The sequence below is a fragment of the Balaenoptera borealis genome (assembly GCF_965194805.1).
Source record: "Balaenoptera borealis genome assembly, chromosome: 18".
Taxonomy (NCBI): Eukaryota; Metazoa; Chordata; class Mammalia; order Artiodactyla; family Balaenopteridae; genus Balaenoptera; species Balaenoptera borealis.
In genome coordinates, this window is record NC_138877.1 from 14,406,043 (window position 1) to 14,431,860 (window position 25,818).

The following is a 25,818-nucleotide window of genomic DNA, read 5'->3' on the forward strand; positions in this document are numbered from 1 at the left end:
TGCACCCACATTCATCAAAAGCAAGAGGAATGCAAATTATAACAGCCTTGCTGGAAGGTTTCTGGCACTTACATAAATTCTAAGCACCATAGTCTTAGTTAGGGAACCCTTCCTACAGAAAATCAGGCACCTGGAGACTATGTATTTATTTCATCATTGTTTGTCGTGATAGAAACTTGGGTATCACCTGAATGTTTTTCGAGAGAGAAAGGTTGAACAAACTGTGGAATATCTCTACATGAAATATTATGATGCTATTGAATATTTGAACTTGAATGCATGCTGTATGTATCAATTTGGAGGGCTGCCCCTGAGGTCTCATTTTGCCCTGTTGGAGAGTTGTAGCATAGTTATTTACATAAAGGCTCCTTATTTTAGGTTCTTTAAACATTAGTTAACTTTATATCAGAGACTGTCCTTGGTATTACCTAATTATTTATTAACTACTTTATTTGATAAACAAAGACCTCTATAATCATGTCCCACCCTGTGTATTCAAACCTAAATTGTACTCCACCCTGACAGGCATCCCATGGCCCAATCATTTCAGTGTCAAACTTTCCATTCATAGTTTTCTTGTTGACTTCTGCCTATTCCCTCCCACTTATCAAATTCTACCAAACCTTCAAGACCCAACTCAAACCTTATGATTTCTATGATGCCCTTTAGTAAAACTGAACTGTCATTAACCTGGCATTTTTTTTCTTTAAATGGAGGCAGGGGAAAGGGAAGGTATTGTTATTGGCTTTTTACAAGAAGAGATAAATATCAATTTTTTAAAAGAGGAGTTTGTAAAAAATAAAATAAAATAAAAAGAGGAGTTTGTGGGAAAGGTGAAGAATGAGAGTGCAGATTATGCAATTTATGATTCTCTTATATCCTTTAAGTGCTCTCATACAAACTATTTATAATAACTTTACCCAGGCTTTGGTCAGTGATACATCCAGTATATAAATATAAATAATGTAACATTAATAACTATTTCTACTTTTTTAAAGTTAATATTCATTTTAAATTGCATTGGTTATATATTTTTATGGTAAGCCTATTTCAAGTCTACTTTGAATTCAAAATACCAGCAAATAGATATAGTTTGTATTGATTTGAGTAGGTGTAGGACACACATAGTGAATATACTTCTACAATAACTTGGATAACAGATTTATTTTAGAACTGTGAAGCACACTTGAACCAAATGAACAAGGATCTGGCAAAAATCATTTCAACTCGGTGATACTGTTAATACAAATATGCTTGGAGTCTGATTACAGTGACACAACTAACAACTAACATGTATGAAGCACTTATCATGTGCCATGCCCCATGCTAGGAGCTTTTCATGCCACATCTTAGTTAATCTTCAAAATCATTTTTGGAATTAGGTGTTACTGTAATCCTCTTTTGACAAATAGAATAGGCCTTTGAGAAGTGCAATAGTTTGCCCATGGTCACACAGAAATCCATGCAGCTTGACTCCTGGGTCTAAATCCTTCGTCAGTAAACTGTATGTCTTGTAAGTAAGGCAGCTGTGAGGTCCTGGAAATAGCTCAGGCATCAAGAGTGAGCATTACATCCTGCCTCAACCATTTTCAGTTGTGTGAGAATGACAAAGCCAGTTAACTTCTCCACATTTCCAGTTTCCCATTTTGAAATCTGGACATTTATTCAAGATATTTCTCCTTGTGGAATAAGAACTGGAGAAATATATATCAAAGGCTTCTCAAAGTTAATACTAATAGGGCTGCAGTGAAAATTTCATGTTTCAGGGCAACATGAAAGCATGTGGTATCTACAAATCACTAAATAACAGGGACTTGTGTTATGTGACAAGCCTAAGATTGTTAGGAGAAAGAGCATAAAACAGTCTTGTTCAGTTTTGCCAGACTGATTTGTTTCTCCTCACATAAACACAATCCCAATTATAGTGCTTGATTCATCTGAAAAGTAGAACAATTATTTCCTGGTGGGCCAGTTTCGTCAGTGTAGATGTCAAAGCTTGGAACGTGTACTTTCCATGACTGAAAATTTAAACTGTGTATCTCCTAAAATGGCATAGACTCTGTTGTATACTGCTATAGATATACCATAAATAATAGCTATTAAATATCATTTGCATCTTGGATAAAGAACTGGAGAAATCTATTTCGACTCCTAGGGCGACATCAAACAAATAGTAACTTTAAATCACCACCAGCTTTGGCTAGGTTTAATCACTAAAATAATGAGAAGATTGCTATCACTGACTCCCAGATCGTTGAGTTCACAGACATCACTTTTATTTTTAAAACTCTCTCTCTCTTTATATCTGTTACATTGAAGGAGAATCTATTAAATGATATCCAAGTGAAATCTTTTATTGGTAGAGAACGTAGCTCAACGGGCCAAGTGTATACTTAATTTTATAAGAATTACACAAATTCTGATCAGATATTCTAATTTTAATTTCACTTGACAGTGTTTATCACTGTCTCTTTTTTTTGAAAGTCACCAGTTCTTTGACTTCCATAACTGGGTAGTGCAATGGCTCAAATCCTGGCTGTCCCACTAATGGTTTGTAGCTTTGGAAACATTATTTAACCCCCTAAACTTCAATTTTCTCATCTATAAAATGGAGATTATTATAGTCTTCACCTCATAGGGTTTTTTTAAGGATTCGAAAAGTAATACAGAATAATAATTAATATGAAAGTGTTTTGTATCAGTACATAATGTTTGATAAAACAAAATCTAGTGTAATAACTATAATTATCATCATCACTATTATCATCATTTTCTCTGGTTGCTTTTTCTCAGTCTCACTCACTGGGGACCCTTCTCCTATTCATCCCTTGAACACTGTTTCTTTAGGGATCAAACTTAAGCCCAGTGTTCTTCCCATTCGGCATATTGTACTCCCTGAAGGTTGGCTGTTCTCATGTTAATTATAGTCTATATGGGCCAATTTTTATTCTTCCAGCCTCCAGCCATTCAATAATACTTTGGGGCACCCATTTTATGCCAGTCACTCTTCAAAGTTTGGGGAATACAGCAGTACAGAACAGACAAAATCCTGGCCTTTATTCTAATTGCATTCTAGAAAGAGAGGGGAGGGAAAGACACAAAATGAATGAACAAGTGGATGCATAAATCAATGAATGAAGAAATCTCAAACGGTAAAGGCCATGGAGAAAAGTACAGTGTAGTAAGAGGAAATAAAGAGTGTCAGAGGCAAGGAGAGGCTGCTGCCCTATGTAGGGTGACAGGGAAGTCTTACTGCTATGATGACATTTGAATAGAAGGCTGAGGAAATTCAGAGAGCAAGCTAAGCTTACATCTAAGGGCAGAGCATTCCTGGAAGAGAGAACAGCAAGTGCGAAGATCCTGAAGCATGAGTATGATTAGAGTATTTGGCCAATTTAATGGAAGGACAGTTTTCTAGATTAATGTTTCATGCCATGACTTGCATAAACTTTCTAATTAATTATAATAATATGTAGATTACATTTTGGTTTTATGTAGACAAATTATCTGAATATGCTTTTTATTTCTTCCAGTCTTTATATCTTTTATTTTTACTTCTTTTTTGATTATTCAAAATAGAACCTCCAGTAGAGTGTTGTATGGAAGAACAATATTGAGAATCTTAATTTTGTTATTGATAGTAACATGAATGTTTTTAATATTTCACTATTCAGAATAATATAAGATGTAGGTTTTGGGTAGACTCAATCAAGTTAAGGAAAGTTTTTTGTCTATTTCGTTCTTGGTTTGCTTAGTTGGTTTTTTTTTTTTTCTTAACATGCAAGGATAAACATTTTATCAAATGCTTTATTTTTTTGGCATCTAGTGAGATAATCATACATTTCCTTCTTCTTTACCTGTCAAAGTAGCGAATTACATTAATAGATTTTTCTAATAATTGCTTTAGATTTTGCATTTAATTTTTGATGGACCATAATTTTCCTTTCTCACACTGTCCTCTTCTGATTTTGATGCCAAGGCTGTATCAGTTTCATAAAATTAGAAATGTTTGTGAAAGATTAGAATAATATGTTCCTTGAATGGTAGATCTCACCTGTTTTTCTTCATTGTTATTTAAAAAATATATTTATTTACCTTTTTTTAATCAATCATATTTATTTCAAATATTTTCCATGTTTTAGGTTTTATGCAAATGTTTATTATGAAGATTGTTAATGTTATTTTCATCTCAACAAATTTATCAGTCTTTTTTTCCCCTAATATTAAGTTTTTTGTTTTTTGTTTTTTTTTTAATTTTATTTATTTATTTATGGCTGTGTTGAGTCTTCGTTTCTGTGCGAGGGCTTTCTCTAGTTGCGGCAAGTGGGGACCACTCTTCATCACGGTGCGCAGGCCTCTCACTATCGCGGCCTCTCTTGTTGCGGAGCACAGGCTCCAGACGCGCAGGCTCAGCAATTGTGGCTCACGGGCCTAGTTGCTCCGCGGCATGTGGGATCTTCCCAGACAAGGGCTCGAACCCGTGTCCCCTGCATTGGCAGGCAGATTCTCAACCACTGCGCCACCAGGGAAGCCCTTTTCCCCTAATATTGCTCTGTGTAGCCCAGACATTTATCCATGAAAATAGGTCACCAATCTTTGAGAATGAAAGCCATGTGTATAGGGTTTTGTATAGGCTAAATATCTGCTTTACTTTTAAGCTGAGAAAGTCTTGTCCACGTGAAAACCCCTAACCCTTGCTAAAGAGATTTAGTATTTGCATCATATTTACATTAATTATAACGTTATTTATTTAATCCATATGGAATTCAGTTGTTATTTGATATTTACTTATCCCGTGATAGATTTTAAAACTTTAAAATATTATTGTGATGATTGTGCAATATTTCAATTAAAAATACACTGTAATTTACTTAATCACCTCCATTTTGAATACATGAAAGAGTGGTTAAATATGAATACCCTTTTCTTTGGTTTTGCTTTTGCTAAACGTCACTAAGTTGCTTTTCCAAAAGGATTTAGTTCCAACAAAAATAAAGGGTGTTAGTTTCACTATATAGATGGAGCATAAAATTCAGAAGATTGCATAATTGCCTTATTGTCCTTTGTTGACTTATTAGTCAGCATTAAATAGAATTATTTTTATTAATTTTTGTCTTATGTTTTATGAATTCCTGTCTCAATGTTTGATTTTATGATTTTATTTTAAACACACAAAGGAACACATACTGTTAAATTATTATAGAGATAATTTTGAAATAAAACAAATCTTTCAGAGGTTAAAAATCACATCAAGGTAAACCTTCATTTTTTTCTGTTTTATATTTTTCTTCATAGATTTGTTTAAACTGTGCTGCACATGATTAATGTAGATTTACATGAATGAATAAAAGTTGATATAATTATGTCAAGTCCTGTGATTTGAGGTTCCAATCAAGGCTCCATGGAGTAAGAGATCTTATTTTATGTTAAATTTAAACAAATATTATCAAGCTTGCCTGTAATTTTCAAGTGCCCTGAGACTCTTAGGACGATGGGAAATATAGCACTAGCTTTTGTCTGCCAAACTGAATGGAACATGTTTGGCAGGAATGTAGGGACAAATGACATGAATCCTCACATCTTAATCCACTCTGATTGAAGAACACTCAAAATATGGGGAATGTGGAAGTATAGGAACAAGGTCTCATCAATCCAGTACAGCAAAATTCCATTGCATGTTGTTGTTAGTACTTCAATTTCTTTAAAACATATATGCTTCAAGTGGAAAACTCCTTCTAAGAGCTTTTATCTGTCAAAGCACCTATTAAACAGAGACGATATAATAAGAATTTCATATGAATGCTTTTCTGGCAGTGAGACATGCAGCAGAATTACATTGATAGTGTATCCTAATGGAAAAGCATGCTGATCCAAAACACCATGAATGAGGAGATGCAAATTGAAAATATGGAACCAGCAGTTGAGGTTAAGAAGATATTAGAGGCTACAAGTCAGTTAGGCTGTGCTGGGTAGAATTCTGAATGTCTAGCTATTATGAAGTGGGTGTGAGGTTGGATCGGTTACCTTGAAAGGAGCAGAGGAGATAAAGCTGAGTTGTCAGGTGACCTTGGCTCATCCACTAACTATCAGTGTGGCCTCCAGCACATCATTCACCAGCTTCACTTTTAGCGATAACAGCATTGCCTGTCTACCCACAGGATCAAGTCACCTTAATATGATGAAAGAACTTTGACAGAGTTGGCGTGATTCATAAATGTAAGGAGGAGAAAGTACCCTTTACTTTTATGATATTAAAAATGAAAACACGATTATTACAATTGTGGTTTTTATTTTTCTATTAATAATGGGAAATCCAATTTAAGAACACTAAATAAAATTTTAGATTTCATTTATGAACCCTAAAAGAATGGGCCTGTTGAATGGGTATAAGATTGCTAAATTTTATATCCCTTTCATTGATTACTATAATGGTAACAACTCTGTATTTATGCCTAACCTGCCCATATATTTAGTAACTTCTTTCTCATTCACTGCCTTTTTCTGTTGTGATGTGCTGGAGCATTATGATCTTTGAGACAAGCATTGACTTTTTCCTATTACAAAAGCTATATACCCTTATTGCCTAAAGATTTTTAAAATATCAAAAGTACAAAAGGAAAAGCAAAATTCCCCCTAAATCCCACTACCCAGAGATATACATTGTCTTTCTCTCACCCAGATATACATGCTTTCTCTTTCTCTCTTTCTCTCTCAATATCTACAAAATTGGTAGTGTGCTTTATATTTTTTTACCAGTTGCAGGTTTTTATGGAAATACTGCAGTTACTTCAAGGAAGTCTGCATGCTCCACATGGAACTTTAACTTTTTAAGATGAGGTGAGGCTTCTCAGAACGCAATACTTCACTTACAATCATAACACAGCATCGTGGTGAACTAGAGGCCCAATTTCAAAAAATATATATTCCCAGAAAATTTTATGATGAAGGTATTAATAATTTTGTTTTCATTCTGAATATGATCTAAATCAGAAGTGCTACCTTCACTAATGCCTATAAGCTCCTTGATGTTTGATTTTATCTTGCCAGTTTGTTCTTTGCCTGCTTTATTTTCATGAGTGATGATGGGGGTTTTTAATCTGTCATGTTCATCCATCTATTCAGCAAACTGTTACTTAATACCTAGAATGTGCGTAGTATTATGTAGTCAGGAGAAGAAAACAGGACTAAAATTTTATTTGGTTTGAAGAGTAAAATCTGCCTAAGGAATAGGCTGGTATTCATAAGTTTGAGAAGAAAATGAATTACAAAGACCATCACAGTATAACAGGGTGAAAAAGATTTTGTTTTTTAAAGACCCAAAATACAACAAACACGGCTAATTAAAGTTTTTATATTTATATATTAGTAATCACATGAGGGAAAAATTAAAGGTAAAAAGGCTTCATTAAGAAGAATGAAATAATGCCATTTGCAGCAACATGGATGGACTTGGAGATTATCATATTAAGTGAAGTAAGTCAGACAGAGAAAGACAAATATCATATGATATCGCTTATATGCAGAATCTTAAAAAAATGATACAAATGAACTCATTTACAAAACACAAACAGACTCACAGACTTAGAGAACTTACTTAATGAATACTGGGGGGGAAGGTAGGAAGAGGGATAGATTGGGAGTTTGGGATTGACATGTACACACTGCTATATTTAAAATAGATAACCAACAAGGACGTACTGTGTAGCACAGGGACCTCTACTCAATATTCTGTAATAACCTAAGTGGGAAAAGAATTTGAAAAAGAATAGATACACATATTTGTATAACTGAATCACTTTGCTATACACCTGAAACTAACACAACACTGTTTATCAACTATACTCCAATATAAAATAAAAATTTAAAAAAAAGAAGAAAAAGAAGAATTAGCAAGTTAACGCAAATGAGGTTAACAGTATGATCCATCACTGTCATACAATGTGTTATGTTGGTAAGTATCAAGGAAAGGCAAGGACACAAAAACAGTCTTTCAGGATAAAAACATAGCTCTAAAACTAAGGAGTGCTGCGGAAATAACTTGTTTCACAAAACTTCTCTTCTGAGATTGCATAAAAATAACTGAACTAATGCTTGGAAAAATTCGAGGATATGACAGCGTGAATCTAATGAAAAGAGACAGGTGCTAAGTCATGTCAGCCCCAGAGCTGGACTTTCTCGGCAAAAGTAAAGTGATAGGCACTTAGTCCTCTGAATGGAATGATGGCTTTCCTCCATCCACTGATAAAGAAAATATTACCTAGATTTTTGACTGGGGGCTGAGAAATACACATGTGAAGGGAAAGAATCATGGTTTTTTTTCTTTCTTCCATTGAGTTTCTTTAGTTTGAATCTTGAATCTCGAGATACAACAATGAAAGACTTCAGCAATTTACAAGTTCCGTAGCAACCAGCTAAGAGACTTCTTAATCTCCACTTTAGTGTGTCAAAAATACTTACCAGGATAGGTGGAGTGGCAACATGCTACTAGAAGAAGAAAACTTTGGGGATTAATTCCTTATCTTTCATGCCTCAGATAAAATATACTGAAAAAGCTAAGTCCCGGGGAAAATCAAAACAGACTCTGACTACAGCACTAGTTATAGAATGAAAAATGACTTTCCCCGGCTCTTGACTTTTTGGATCAGATTTGTAAAGAATGGAATGTATCAGCATTATAGTGATCCCAAGATATTATTTTTGTCATTTTGCTATAGAATTAAGTAAAGAAGAAATCCAAAGAAGTATATCATGGTGGTTCATAAATTTTTGTTTACTTTTTCTTGGTAATATTTCATCTGAATTAGGTGACCTGTAAAAGATGCATTTGTACCAGGTAAAAATGGATAAATTTCATGGAAACTTGTGATGTTTATGGTGCCTTACAAAACCTCTGCTAATATGGTGGTGTGCAAAACTGTAATCTAATGAAATTAAAGGAAAATAATATAAAGTGGATGACTATTATTTTTGAGTTCATGCCAGATGTTTAAACTAATACTAATGTATTTTAAAAGGCCTCAAATATTCACCAGGTGGCAGTCTTTTCCTTAATTGTGGTCAAAACAAATGATCTGCTTTACCTCATCTTTATTAAAAGAAATGTGACTTATGGCAGGAGATGTTTTGCTTTTATTCTCATAATATTGCATTTAAATGACCTGTCTCTTCTGAACACATACTCCCTAAATTATCTTTAAGGGAACCTGTTTATTCTTCCTTGAGATCATCTCTGATCATTTTCTTTTATCATGATTTTTCTTTTTCTTTCTCTATATTCAGAATGAAACTACATTGTATCAGATGATTAACAGCATGTTTAGATTATATGTATTTAGACTTCACTGTAGTCTTAGAAGCCTGGTCAATTTCCACTCTCCTAACTTCTCCACATCTCTGAGGTCACAGTCACGCTTCCTGGCTCCATCCAACCTCTCATCGATTCACAATCCTCCTGACCATTATGTAGATATTTGGGATGCCTTGCCTTCGAGATTTCATCACCAGAATTCAGCAAGTTTGCCTCCTGTGGTCTACATCAGTGTATTTGAAATCTAATCATGACAACTTAGAATCATGATGCAAATGTCAATCTTTAGACATTGATCAAATTAGCATAGTTGGTTCTGAAATGAATGAATGATGATAATAATAACAACAACACGAAATCAAATGTAAATACACTAGGCATTCACTTTACATGAAGTATTTCAAATTTTTAATTCTCATCAGAACTGTGAGAAATAGCCATTACCGTTTTCCGTTTTGAGTTAAATAATCACCACTGGGTCACGCAAATAGTAAGGGGTGGAGCTAAGACTTGGATTCCTATCTGTCTGATTCCAAACCTGATCTTTTTCCACCAGGAAACATTTCCTGTTACCCAAAACTAAACCTTGAAACATTTATTTATATCTGTATTCTTTCCTTGTTCTACAAAATGTTTAAGGCTGGAATTAAAGTAATGTTTATGGTAAATATTTCTATTTGATTCTAGACAAAAAAAGTGAATTTTAATCTTGGCTCAAGAATGAATAATCTCAGTAATCTTTGGCAAGTTTCCTGAACTTCTCTAAATTTCACTTTCTTCGTATCTCTAAGGTAATGGTTCCAGGAGTCTGTGTGTGTGTGTGTGTGTGTGTGTGTGTGTGTGTGTCTGTGTGTCTGTGTGGTAGGGAAGCAGGAGGATGGGGGAAGGGGGAGAGGGATGTAGGGTTAGTAAGATAAACTGCTCTCTGATTTCACAAAATTAAACTTGAGTTTTTGCTTTTTAGTTGAGAGAACCAGGCAGTGTAGACTTGGGTTAAGGAGAACATGGTATAGTAAAGTAAAAGTCATCCAAAATAGGTGCTAGAACATATGATTTAATGAACACTACCTGCAAGTCAAACATTAAGTTTAGGCTGAAAAGCACTAAATAGAATATACTTGAAATGTCTTTCCTAAATCTGGTAATTTAAGGCTCGACCAAAAGAATCAAAGCCTCCTCAGATGATAAAAAAGATTAATGGGCTCTGATACTCGTATGCAAGAGAAGTATGTTTAGCAACATTTAATATATATTTAATTTACGAAATAAAATTTTTTTAATTTTAAGCATTTCATTGATAAAGCTAATAGTTATATGTATGCAAAGCAAATATATTTCATACTGATTCCATTTAGGGTGAAGTGTATGCTTTATATGTATTATTCTGTACAAAAATTCTTCTAATATGTCAACATATTACACTTTCCCAAATCTACTGAATGTTTTTTATACACTTCTATCATTTCACAGAAATATGATGGTACTGGTCTCTTTCTTCTTTTACTGATGTTAAGTTTCTTCAATTTTTGTGTCTTGTATAATCTAATATGGATAATTCTTAGACATTAAGCACTAGTTCCCTATTCCCACAAAAATATTTATGTAAATACAAATGGAAAATCAATCTTGTATACAAAACAAAATGGATGAGTATACATTTTATATACTGTTACTTTTATTTATCTTGAAGTTGCAATTGATTGCTAGATTAGATTCCTTGAAGTCAAGGTCTACTATGTGATCATATTTTAACAATATCTTGGTCACAGTAGGCAACCAAGGAAATGTTAAAGATAGTAGAATAAAGAGAAGAAATGAGAAAACACATGATTCCTTTACTGACGATTTGTTCACCCAAACCATTCTGTCGGAGACTTCTGTCTCTTCATCTTGAGTTGTTCTCCTTGCTGCTCTGCTCCAGTGGACTTGAAGGAGCAGAAGCCAGTGATTCTATACTAAGAATAATATAGTGATTCTACATTTGCTGGGTCTGTCAGTGTGGATGATGACATAAATAACCAGTTTCTCCAAGATAAATGCACCTGTCCCTAAATATACATACAGATATGTATATAGATAGAGACACGTATTCTTCTCTGATTTAAAAATAATATATGTTCATTGTAGAGATTTTAGAAAAGACAGAAAAGCACAAAAAAGAAAAACATGCACTTTATCCCAATATCCAGATCACTAATGGTAATATTTTACCATGTATTTGTGACAGGTCTCCAATGGCATCTAATGACCTTCACCTCCTGGTATTCATGCCCTTCCATACTGAATCAGGCTGATCTGTGTGAGCATTAAGATCATTTGAAAGTGAAAAAAAAAGAATAATATAGTGATTCGATATTGCTCGTGCTTGGCACAGATAGTAAACACTGTATGTGTGTTTGTCCCAGATAACCTTTAGAATCTCTTCCAAACCTAAGAAACTACCTATGATTTTAAGAAAAGCAGTTTCATTTTCCATTATTTTTATTATGAAGGGGGGTGTGTGCTTGCACAAACCTGTGTGCGTGCATACGTGTGGGTGTAGACATATTTGTGTGTATCTGTGTGTGTATATGCGTATGTGTGTCCCTCGGTATCTGTAGGGGATTGGTTCCAGGACCCCTGCCCTGGATTCCAAAATCCGAGGATGCTCAAGTCCATTATATAAAATGGCATAGTATTTGCATGTAACCTATGCACATCCTCCTATATACTTTAAATCATATCTAGATGACTTCTAATACCTAATATAATGTAAATGCTATGTAAATAGTTGTAAATACAATGTAAATTCTATGTAAATAGTTGCCAGCGCAAGGCCAATTTAAGTTTTGCCTTTGGGAACTTTCTGGAATTTGTGCGGGGGAATATTTTCCCTCTGCCATTGGATGAATCCAAGGATGATGCAGAACCCACAGGTATGGAGGGTGTACACACAGACACACACACACACACACACACACACACATACACGTTGGTATTGTGAGGTTCACAAAGTAGGGGAAAGTAATACTATTTACATACTTTCAACATAATATTCTAAGAGGTGTGAAGAGGTGTACAGGATATGATGGTAGCAAAGAGAGATGTTTAATTCGATCAGGGCTTCATAATTGATCTCACACATAAATAGGAAAAGGATTTGTGTTGTCTGCAAAATAGCCTCCTCCAGTCTGGGAGGGTGGGTCTATCTCTGCAGAGTCTCAGCCGTCAGGTCCTCTCTGAGTTCCTCAACCTCTGTGTCAGACCCAACCACAGGACAATATTGAAATGCACATGGCTTGACCTGTAATCACCTCCCTCTTCCTAGCATTTTCTCAATGTGCCACCAGCGTGTCCTTATCACTGCCAGTTGTTTCCTACAAGAATCTAGGAGAAATCGAGGGAATCAGATAACCAGTTTTGTTAAATGTGTCAGAGTAGCATTGACATATATACACTACCAAATGTAAAATAGATAGCTAGTGGGAAGCAGCCGCATAGCACAGGGAGATCAGCTCGGTGCTTTGTGACCACCTAGAGGGGTGGGATAGGGAGGGTGGGAGGGAGGGAGATGCAAGAAGGAAGAGATATGGGAACATATGTATATGTATAACTGATTCACTTTGTTATCAAGCAGAAACTGACACACCATTGTAAAGCAATTATACTCCAATAAAGATGTTAAATAAAAATAAATAAATAAATAAAGTTTTACATATCTGAAAAAAAAGAAAAAGTACTAGAAGATTTGGTCAGGAGCCTCTGGTTGAAGGAATTTCAGGATGATCCCGAGGAGTCAAGGACCTGGAGAGATCTTTCTATGCTGCTCCAGGACCAAGTTTTGCTCCTAGGAGGCAGCATGTTCTGAAGGGCTGAGAGTGCCAGACATCTCATGGCCAAAGTAACCAGGCAGTTTGACAAAGGAAGAGTAAAGTCCATGAAAACAGAGAAGCCTACACTCAAATCTCCCTTGGGCAAGTTATTCAACTTTTCTGAGCTTCAATTTCCTTATCAGTGTACTGGGAGGAATCCATTAAATAAATGTGAAAATACATACCGGGCGGTCAAAAAAAACCAAGTTTGTTGTATCCCCTACTCATGTACTCATGCATTACTCCTCATTTAAACCCTATGATTTAATAACGACTGCTTCAACTATTGTTGAAGATTCTAAAGCTGGTTTTAAAGTCAGCAAGTATGCAGTCTGCAATTGTAGAGTCCACATTGGTTGCTGGAGGGGAGAAAACAGTTTAAATCCTTAGTTAGTGATGGTGACTTTGGGTAAGTTAACTTTTTATTTTTTTAATGGCTATAATAAAGAACTTATTACAAAGATTGTTATGAGGTTTAAATGAGATAACAATGTAGAATGGTCTTAAGAGAATGCCTGGCACACTATAATGCTCAATTATTATAAACAATTTTTATTAGTATCCCTTGACCTACCACCACCATGGTAACATCTAATAGAAATTTACAATACACCTCAACCTATTTACTTTTTCAAATTATGTATTGTTTTTGAGGAAAATTACAATATACTACTAGTTGAGGATTCTCTGATATTTTGGACAGTGGGAAATAGACATAGTATAAGGTCTGAATAAATGCATAATTATTTCTAATTTATACTTTATTCATCAAGATATTATTGTACTAAAAATTCACATTTTTACCTGACGGTACCAGTAGTGCTTAAAAATTAAGCCTGTATCTCCAAATCAAACAAATCTATATATTTTTCCCTGGGAGAGTCCAGAAACTGAAAAGAAATGTTGCAATTAGGTTACACATGTGACAGGGTTGAAGATTGTTCAGACTTAAACCCACCCTACTCCTCCATCATCATCTCATTTATGGGAGGAGAGGTTATGCATCCATTTGGTAAATTTGTAATTATGAATTTCTCTTACTCTCCCAAAACTACCCACTCTTTCTGGGTGGGTTTGAGCATTCTCTGAGAAGGCTAGATTCTATAAATCAGCTCTTACATGCTCAAAACTCACAGTTTGGAATTACTGTCAAGTGTTTCTAATACCTGATTCAAACATTAGAGACTTGGAATACTGATATATCTAGACATTACTTGAACCAGAAAATTATTGCATAAAGAATAAATTGTGGTAATAAAAATGACAATATTTTTTCTTTCTAAATGCTTGAAAATTGGTTCTTGAAAAGACCATTTAAAATTCTACATTACTTCAATCCTCACTTTCTTGTGTTTCAGATATTAAAGCAATAAAAACTTTACTCACTTTATATCTAATCAGAGCAGAAGTAAATATAATAGGTTGAAAGGACATTTTAAAAACAGTTTTGAGACATTCTAATCATAATATATATTTTTTAAATTCCTAATTATATTAAAACCTTATCTATTCAATGAATTACAATTGTTGAATGACATCATTTTTCCTCAATGATTAATTTTTAAATTATTACAATTAATGAAGTTCAATTGATATACTGCTTACTAAGACATCAAGTTATTATTTTTAGATTTAATCACAACATTTATAATGGATTGGGGGGTATTTAATAAAAATGACCCCCAAAAATCTTTTCACCAAAGCTCACATTTGAAAGGCTAGTTTCCGTCTCTCTTATTCTAACATAAACTCACTCTTCACACCAGCAGTAACACTTCACAATGCATTTGCTTTGAGGAATTTTTAGCCTCTTCAATGCACATATGTATTTTTAATTAAATTGAACTGAATACGTGTAAAATACTCAAATGACATCAAGGTGGAGGGATTTGCATGTACTGAGCTCTTTTGATGCCAGTGACAGTGTGTTAACTATCCAATCTTTACAACAACTTGGCAAGCAGGGACTCTCATCCCCCTCTTATTTCTGAGAAAGTTGAGACTCAAAAGGCTCAAATAATTTGCCTGAGATTATAAAATAGGATTTATAGACACATCTTTCTCTCTCTCGACTCTTTTCACTATATCTCACTCCTTCCCTGTCTACAAACAGAGAATAAGGGCCCTGTCTTGTATTTTCTTATTGTGGTGTGGAAATGCCTCACTGCATGGAGCTCTAATGCTTGAGATTGTTTTTTGTACTTTTTTTCATTTGAGTTTCAAAAGGAGCTAAAAGCTTTTTGCTCTTGTGGGTTCCAAACATATTTAATGATGATGATGATTACTTTTACTTTCATAATAAGTGTGATATGCTGAGAGGAAAGAACAGAGAACATGGTTCAGGAGAATTACTTGTCTATAATTTGCTGGTCTTCAAGAAGAAGAAAATGTCAGTGTGTATTATTTTATGAGTCAGAATGGCCTGTTATCTTAATCCACTTCATCATATTAACAGTGTAACATAGTCCGTCTTTTAAAAATTCTTCCATTTAGGGCAGAATTATTCAGATTTCTTATGATTGCCAATTGCCAGTTGACTAAAGGCAATCTAGGCTCTGTGTTGTAATAGCATTTAAATTCCCTGCTGTGGAATAATAAGACTCAATTTAATTTTTAGACTTTCAAAGTACTTTTTAATAAAAATTACTTTATATTGATTTCTACTTTACATTATAAAGATCATATTTGGGGATAATTTTCAGCTTTTTCATATTAATGGTGGATTTAGACAATATTATAAACATCTTTCCTATTGATATTTTACATCCAGATATAAAGAAAGTATAACTGATGATTTATCTAGCTATGTCTCACAATAGGATAAGTATTTTGGGGGGAGAACATTTTTAATACTTTACTATAATTCTCTCTTGCTCTTGCTTTTACTCTCATACTCTCTGAATTTTGATAGTAACCAAGATTATGGTTATTATACATTTATTTAGTTTCACTTACTGTCAATATCCAGGATGTAACAAAAGCAAATAGAAAGGGGTAACCTCAAGTGTTTAACTACTGAGGAAGCTGAAATGTTTTCATTCTGCAAGGGGCAGCTCTAAAGACTAGAACAGATAGGCTGTCTTAGCATATACAACATTTAATAGGGACCATATGAAGTTCATGGGACTGCAGAAGGTAAATTACTTGTTCTGAAGTCCAGTGAGGAAAATCAGATGAATGTAAGAGATAAAAGTAAACTTTATCTCTGCCCACTAGCCAGGGATATATTTATTAGCACTCATATCAACTAAAAAATGCCCTTTATTTTTAGTCAGCAGGGTATATTTTGATTTGGATATATATTTGCATTAACCTGCTAATGCCAATCTCCTATTTCACCCTTTGATTTCCTGATCACATAATAGGTACTGTTTCTAAAGTCACAAATTGCATTAGAACATCTACAGAAATTATTTTTTAAATCCCCTATGTGCACTGAGATGGAAAGAGAAAGGGTAAACAGTTAAATTCTCCTTTGCTCTCCCTGAACAGGGTTTCTATTTCCAGTAAGTGCATTTTTTCAAATGAAAATGAAGTCATGCACTCAAGAAGGTAAATTGCCAGTGCTGAACTTCTTTTCAGTGTATATTGTATTATTCATATATTTGTTTGTCAATAGGAAGGCAGAGAATATGGCATAAAACAGTAATAACAGTATATTATGTTATTACATGTCACCTTATAAAACACTTTCACAGAATTTTAACACCACCAGACATTAAGAAGCAAGTAAATTAATTCTATGATTCCAATTAATAGCCAAGAAAACCAAGGCTCAGAATGATTTTCAGAGGCTTGTCCTGTTAGCAAGTGTTGAACAGGACTAGAAGTCAGCATTTCTGTTACTCAGCTCTGCTCTTCCCTGGCATTTCATAGCTTCTAATGACTTCTAATGACTCAGTATCTATTGAGCCACTAAATTATAAATGGCATCATAATGTTCAAGACAGAGACACAGCCTAAATATGTACCTCTAGAGGCTCTTTTAAATTTATATAACCCATATCTTAAAGTAGCATTATTAACTAATCAGCTAGAGCCAGACAATGTGGTAGTTATCTTCTGACTCTTGAGTTCCAGCAATGGTATTTCCTGGTTTTGTGATTGGAGACGTGTCACTTACACCTTTTTGTGCCTTCATTTCCCCATCTATAAATGGGGAGAACTAAAGCACCAACCTTCACAGGATAATGTGAAGATTAAATGAGATAATGCAAACAAAATTCTTACCACAATTATTGGCATGGTGACAAGCTCAATGAACGTTCATCATTCAGACTATCTCCAGGTTGGTTGCTAGCTATTAATTTATAGATTCTTTTGGTTAGGTTAAACCCTAAAGGCCATTGGGTCCATGGTTCCTTGCCCTCTTTTGTAAAATGAAGTGGCTGGATTAGATGGTCTCCAAGATTTCCAAGATCCCTCAAAATTTTAAAATCTGGTACTCTTTTTAGCAGAGCTTTCAAACCAAAAATTTCTTCAGTTGAAATACTCTAGGATCTTAACTGTTGAACTGATAAGTAATGTTTAGCAAAGTATTTTTCCCAAAGAAGGGAAAATATAATAAATATATTAGTGAAGTTGGGAAATTCTCATACATTAAATATCACTTAATCATTCATATTTAATCTAATTATTTGAAATCTCCTTAAAGTAAGGTTAGCATGGTAGAGTCCAGCACACCTAACACAAGGTAGACAACTATAGGTATTCTGTAACTGTCAACATCTTCTAAGTCACTGGTTCATAAAGTGTTGTCTCTAGACCAGAAGCATTAGTATTGAATATCACCTGGGTACTTGTCAGAAACACAAGTTCCAGTGACCCATTCCAGACCCACTGTATCAGAGACTCTTGGGGTGGGATCCAGCAAACTATGTTTTAACAAGCCCTCGCAGAAATTTTGATAATACTGAAGACTTAGTACTATGGTCTGAGTGAAGAGTGAAAAAGAAAGTTCTGTTTCTGCTAAACATTTACCGAAGCAGCTAAAACTGAAATTGAATCTGGCCTTAGAAGATATCAAAGAGAAAGGTCTGCTAGAAATAATTAGAAGTCAAGTAACCAATCAACTGACTAAGAAAAGGGGCTAAGAAGCCACTGTCGGTTATTCCCTGTAGAGAAATAAGATACTAAGAAGGTTAAAGAAAAGTTTAATAAAATCATCAGAGAGTATCAGAGTAATGATTCTAGCAAGAGAGCAGCCCCAGTAAGAATACATAATGTTCCATCTTCCTGCCTAGTGTGGAGAACTACAGGTTCTCCGTGCTGTCTACTACATGAAAGAAGTAAAGTATTACTCTTTCTATTTTTTATAGTAAAGATGAAAATAAAACACTAAGAACTCAAAACCCTGGTTTATGAAGAAGTACATTAAATAGGGAAGGAAATACTTAATGACCTATGCCCACCTATTTATCTGGCGAAACCTAAATATCTTCATTAGATGCTGCACTGAGAAAAGTTTTTAACATACTAACAATCATAATCATTTAAACAAGATATGATGGAAAGGATAGACAATCAATGTCAGGGTGATAGGAAGACAGGTGATTTTATGTGTTTCAATGTCTTCCCTATCATCTGTATATCAATCCCAGACCCCTTTCTTAAGTCCAAAATTTCTAATTATCGCCTAGATGTTAATGTCAATAAATTGAAAACTGAGTATATCCAAGCAGGTCTCATAAACCCTACTTATAATCTCTATCTCAGTTAATGGAATTAACTTTCTCCAGTTATAAACCTTAAAACATAATATTTTGTATTTACCAAGTCCAGTCAATTTAATTTAATAATTACCCAAGGATTTATTTCTCTTTCATCTTTTCCATTGTGATCACCTTTATTCATATTCCCATGATACTTTTCCTGTTTCTCTTCACAACTAGACTCTAGAAAACAGGAATAATGTCTTCTCCCCAGTGCCTGGGCTAAGGCCTGACACAATAAGCATATGCAAATTGTAAACTGTTCCCTGGTGAATGTACTGGAAGAGTAAACAGATTAATCTGAATTCTCAAGCCCCCATGATTTCAGGAGGCCATCACACATTGCATCTTTTTTCAGGAGAAAGAAATCAATTTGTGACAAATTTGTAAAAGAAGACTGTACTTCCTGATCCACGTCTGTCACATTTTAAGTTCTAAGTAAGTGTTCTAATCATCAGATTTGTATGTTTTTTTATATTAGATCCTCTTCCTTGACTCATCTTAAGACAAGTTATGTTTATCTTGTCCTCTTGGATATTAGTGTTCTCAGGTTTTAACACTCGGCTTCAGTGACCTCAACAAAATTAATGGTAATGTGTTCCAGGGTCTTTGGGGGAAGCCCATGAGACTGGAAATTAGGCAAAAATAGTAAACACAAAATGGCTTTCAATTATCACAAGAATCATCTAAGGAATTACAATTCATGAGAGAAAAAATTCCTGTCAAGAGTTTATTGTTACCTATCAGACACTGGCTTATGGAAATTGTTATTCCAAACAAGGTTGGCCATACTTAGGAGATGCATTATCTAAGTAGGTCACAGATAAGCAGCCAAGTTCTCATGGGGTTTGTCTGCCTTTCCTCCCCCCAGCAAGCCCTGAGGACTTCTTTTATGTGCTATACTGTATACATTTCATGATGTAACAACCTCACTTTTATTGTACAAGATACCAGGCACTCTGAGGTAGACTGGAGTTGCTCTTTCCAAATTAGAGAGTTCAAACCAAAAGATGCAATGTTTTGTTGATTCTCAGTGCCTTCGCTGAAGAGGAATTCTAGAATGTGCAAATAGAAAAGGAAAATTCTTGGCTTACAAACTGATACAAGAGAAATCTTCCAGAAACACATGGCCTGGGATATTTCAGACTCCTGGCGGATTGCAAACCTTTACTGCCATTTATTAATAATCAGGGTTCGGATCAAGTGCCTCTAAGAAGCCAGGACCCACTTGTCAGACTAGAGTTTAGCTCAGAAGTTGAACATCTTCCAGCAAACAATCTCATAATAGCTGATATCTTCTCCAAACACCAAATTACTTTGGCCAGCACAAATGTCATTGACTAAAGAGACACTGAAATGTTTGGTCACTGTTCTCTAGACAATAGAATTAAGAAGGTTATACAGTAATAAACAGGGAAAACACAATCGCAATTTTGTTCTATAGACTTGTTGCAACCTCAGATGATCTAGGCCCACAGTCCCAACATCTGTCTTATGGTTGCCCTTATAGATATGAAACAACAGCGTGTACGATATAAGATCAATGTTATTAGGAAATGCAGATACTTTAGGGGTTTGATTGTGGAAGGAGTTTCAAAATCACGAGGTGCCTGGGAAAGTAGAGCCTGAACTTACACAGATAAAAACACACTCTTACTCATTCCTGTCTACATATCCTGTGTTCCTCTAGTGGTGGAAAACTGCGATATAACATAACATATGCCTTCAGAGATTACCATTACCTAACCACCTCTGTCAAGGTTACTACAAGTTTGAAAGGATACATGAAAGAAGCAAATCCTTCTATCAGGAAAGTTTTACCAATATGATGGGAAGGTATCCCAAACAACTGGATATGAAACAAAGAACAAAAAGCTAGTAAAGCAACAAGCAAAGAACTATTGTCATTGCGGAGTGTTGTTTTATCAAAGTTTGGGCTCAGGTAAGGGAAAGGGGTGCATGGTGGTGAGACATAAGAATGGGCCATAGAACACGAACTTCTGGGGAGACTTTTTCAGGAGACACCCAGCCATGAAGTTCTTCTCCTAATCGTGGTGGGGATTCTGATCAAAGTCCTCCAGTAAAGCAAAGATAATAGTAGCTACAGGAGAGCTTACTTTAAAGTAATGTAATGTCTCTAAGAGTCCATCATTTGCAGAAAATGTTTGTGCCTTATCAAACAGAACAGAAATTGCTAGAGCTGTAATAACACACATTTTTATAAGATTTTACTTTAAAGGACAGATTTGAGCCACTGAAGTACATGCAATGTCTCTGCAATTAGTCAGTGAGACTTGATGCAGGGAAGTGAAGAGTTCAGCGTGAAAGGATAAAGGATCAGATAGACGATTCAGATACAGGGCAGTAACAAAGGGAAGGATCCAGACAGACAAATGGGAAAAATAGAAAATAAGGAAAAAATAGATTCCTTATTCGTTTCTGTCAACGATTTCTCCACTTCCTTAGTGGTAAAACAATAGGGAGCTAAGAACAAAAAATAGGAATAAAACCACATTGTATTTATAATTGTGTGCCATTTTGGTTTATTTTCTACCTGTGACGTTAAGATACAGCTACATTTTGCCATTAGTAAATTTGATATAGTTAAGCCTACAGTCGGAGTTCACTTACTTTTTAGTTATCTTTTTTTTTTCCTGCTTTTTAAAAATTTAAGTCTCAATTTAAAAGAATCTATTGGAGTTTGCTAAAGAACAATATCAGAATTATATGTACAACTCACTTCTGCAATAACATGCAGAATTCCAGAAGAGGCAAGCAGGTTAAAAAGGAAACTAGCAAAAGAATTCAGCCTGTCACTGTAGAACGTCAGAAAATGAAGCACAAGAGGAGAAACACCCACACGTACTCAGTAGCCCCCCCGAAAACATTATTGACCATTAGATAGAAATGTTTCCAATGTATGGGAAGCCACCATAGGCTACTTTGTTTTGCTTTGGTTCTCACTAAAGTCTGATTAGCCAGGGTAAGAGGTGCAGGTGGCGGTGACTTTTGGAGAGTATAAAATGTGTACTTAGCAGTGGTTTTGTGTCATAATAGTTCTGATTTCAAGGCTAACATTTCTTAAAATTTGGGGAGAATGTGACCATCCATAGAAACCTTCTGCAAGTAAAATAAACTAAAGCCAGTATTTTTGCACGTACCTGTTTTTCTCCACTGGGCTTCTTGTGGTTCAGTAACAGCTCTACAGCTCCGACAACTTCTTTCCTGATGGCGTGTAATAGAGCATCTCCAACATAGACGTTACAGCTTAAGAGTAGTTCGATGAGCTCCAAGTTCTCATTTTCGATTGCAATGAGGAGAGCAGTTCTTCCAAGTGGATCGACGCAATTAATATTGATTTTAAAATAAATTTCAGCTTCCTCTAGGGATTTCTTGACACTTGCATAATCTCCCTTTTCCACGGCGTTCAAGTAGGCTTTCTCGGACGGTGACAGCTCTGATTCTGCTCGGACTATCCTGAGAGGGATGCGGTCTCTGTAGGGGGCATTAACATTTCTTTTGTAATAGAACTGAGCCATGTTTCATGCCATGCTATTTCTTGGTCTCTGAAAGTGCAAACAAAAACCAACACACACAAGGATTAGCATTAGCACACTTTTGAATGATTATGCATCGCATTTAACAACTCACAATGAGGCCAATAACAACGATGAAACCGTAATTATTAAGTGAGAAGTTATGTTCCCTTTAAACAATGGAAATAGGCAATAATTATTCAGTTATCTAGAAACACAGGTTTCAAATTTCTTATTTAAGAAGAAAGAGAGGCCAGATTTGGCAACTTACTTATAAAAGTTACTTTAAAAGTAACGTCTGTCAGAGGTTGCACCTGTAATTTTTAAAAATTATTTATAAATTTATCATAAATATATACTGTTTTTAACAGAGAACCTTGAAAGGCAAAGGCTGTATCTCTGGGGTCCCGAAACTGGACCAGGGATTTTCAAGAATGTCAGGCACTGTCAGTTTTGCTCATCGTGGAGATGCTGTTGAGATTACAGAATATCAATATCTGGGCAAAATGTTTTTCACTTTCATTTCTATTTTTAATGTTTGTAAGAACTGACGTTACAGTTACTGTGAGTTAATAATATTAATGTCAATAAAATATCATACTGAGCCCGATGAGCATAATTTTATTTTTTTCCTCTTGTAAGTAAATTCGTTGAGGAAGAAAGAATGTGTACCAATGATATTAGTTATCAAGATGAGTCTAGGCAATTAAATTTCCAGCGGAAGCATTTAGAAAAGGATTAAATATATGGTTTATTATGAAATATATGGTTTATTATGAAAATATATGGTTATTATGAAAATGCTATTTTCTTAATTCTCTTACCTCCATATCATGAAACAATAAACCACAAGGCATGAATACATTTACTGTAAAATGTAATATTATTTTGAAGTTACAGTAAATATACAGTTAATTTTAGACACGAGGAAATTATTAATTTATTTATCTAATTTAAAATCTAATTAACTTTAGACATGAGGAAATTATTTCAAGTAAATAAGAGATTATCGTCTTAAAATAGATTAATAAAAAAGTCCGATGTCGCTAGAAGTTATACTGATTTAGTTATCATCTTAGCGATACAAACTTACTGAAAAATGTATTCTGTTTTGAATATAATTTCTTTACTGCCGTTAGGTCCTGATTTCAGACTTATGGTCTGAACTATTTTATTATTCTATGTCATTTATATTCAACCCACATGTTTACTTACATACATTCACTACATCAAATTAAAATGAATGGGGCATTCTAAGTACCTGAACATGCATATTCATCTTAATTGATCTTTTTAGATCTAATCATTTTATAAGTAACTTAACCAGATTTGAATAATGCTTTAACTGTAGCTTGAACATGCATTGCATTAACAAACGTGATTATATTTAGTGTAATGTTCTCCACTTGGGAAAGTATGCATTGTTTGCATGCTACCTCAATTTAACAGTAATTTCAGTTATCAAATAGTTAAGTTGTATTTTTTGATGTCCAGATTATGCATCATGATTTCTCAAATATCTAGGTTCAGGATCTAATACACAAAACTGCAATTCCATAATTTCTTCCTTTCTGGCATATTAGATTCAGGACTTTATTAAGGCCTCTTCATAGACTAAGCAAAAAGTGGTAATCCTATAATCCAGAATATTTTTCTCAAATATTTCACATTTTGTTAGTCTTGGTGTTTTAAACTTATAATGACCAAATATACAGCATGATATAAATTTATTTTTATAATTGCAGACAAAGTGTGTTGTGAGTTCTTTAAATAGCAATGTTACCTTTTTAGAGGAACATAAAAATTAATACTGGTGTTCAAATATATTAATTTTAGACATGCAAATTGCTTACTTGAAGCTTGATTATAATTTCAGTATTTAGACAATGCATTAACTGACTAGAATAACGGGAACAAAATTATACTATCAGACAACAAAGACAATTTAATAGTCCTCCAGTATAACCAAAACTTCAAAAATCAACATCATTATTATGTTACATATCTTTTTTTAATTTTCTGATCCCAAATGCCCCATATATGCATCAGTGGTAACATTAAAATATTTGCCTTCGGAAGGCAACTGTCGCCCACTTCCCCAGCACAACTTTTCTATCTATGTCAGCATCCATGAAAGTGTGCGGGATCAAAGTTGTGGTTTTCACATGGCAATTTTATCCAGACTATAGTGTAAGTCTTCATAATGATAATAACCGCCATTTATATTCTATTTCAGCAGTATACATTCTCTATTACCTCACTTTGTCCTTACCCATGGCTCTTGGAAAAATACGTTAATTTTCATTTTCTAGAGTTGAATCCAAGGTTTCCCACCAACAATATTTTTGCTTAAGACTAGTGTTTCATTGTAGCTTACCCCAAAATACAGGTTAAAATGAAAGTGTGAACATACATACACATACACAGTATCAGAAATTCATGTGAATTATGGCTCAGTCAGGATTAGGAATCAGCTTAGAGGATGGAAAAACTGTATTTCATTTTATTTCATTTACTTTGTTTTATTAATGATGGTATCATATAAAATATTAGACAGTAAACAGCATTTGACTTCTCATTTTCAGAGTATAAGATGTTGGTGACAACGAAGGGATTGGAGGACAACATAGCAGATACTGGAGAATTTGTGCGAGAGGAGGGGTCACATAATGAGAAGTTAGACTTACTAAAATCTATTTCATTTAATCCAGATAACTACCATAAATGTAAACTATGTAAGTTTCAAAAAGAGTAATATGACATTGAGAGAAAGATATATTCTACTCAACGTTGTGTTTAAGATGTGAATTGGGCATGAGACTTTCCATTAGATAACCTGTCTCTCCATCTATAAAGTGAGGAGAAACAACAACGATGAAGGAATGGGTGAGGAAAATCAAAGAGTTAGTGCTGAGAAAGACCTTTTATCTGCTGTCCTCTTTTAACATCTTGAATTTGATAAAAAAACAAAACAAAACAAAACAAAACAAGAATTCATGTTTGGAAGGCTACATGGATTTGAAATATACTTAAAATGTAAATACATAAAGTAAATAAAATTTAAATATTTACAATGGAATAGTAAAACATAGAGAAAGAGAGAGAGAGGGGAAGAGAAAGAAGGAAGGTGGAGCAACTCAGATTGATGGCTAAAAACTTAAGAAAGTCAGGAAGAGTATATAATTTTTCAGTACATCCACTTGTCCTTCTGGATTACTTGATGCAGTGATACTAACAGAAGGACAAAAATCAAGTTTAACATTTGAAAACTGTGATACACGAATGTAATTGCAAGGAGAAGCCGCTGATAAGGCTGACGGCTCCTGAGCTGACACTCTTATCAGCAACAACGGAATTGCTACTGGATAGAAAGTCTGTAAAACACCAGGGATCTCCCTGAAGCAAATATCTTG

General features: G+C 34.5%; 1 protein-coding gene across 3 annotated transcripts in view; it reads right to left on the reverse strand.

Annotated features, from left to right (window-relative positions):
* Positions 1-25,818, reverse strand: part of TRPC4 (transient receptor potential cation channel subfamily C member 4) — a 168,284-nt gene that overhangs the window by 94,985 nt on the left and 47,481 nt on the right. For 2 of the 3 annotated variants that reach the window (XM_082365313.1, XM_082365312.1), the window contains exon 2: positions 22,031-22,435. In XM_082365313.1, the coding sequence (XP_082221439.1) occupies positions 22,031-22,408 (378 nt within the window). In that variant the 5' untranslated portion in view covers positions 22,409-22,435. Of the gene's footprint in view, positions 1-22,030; positions 23,162-25,818 lie in introns of those variants that run through there. The other variant, XM_082365314.1, reaches the window with a different exon arrangement.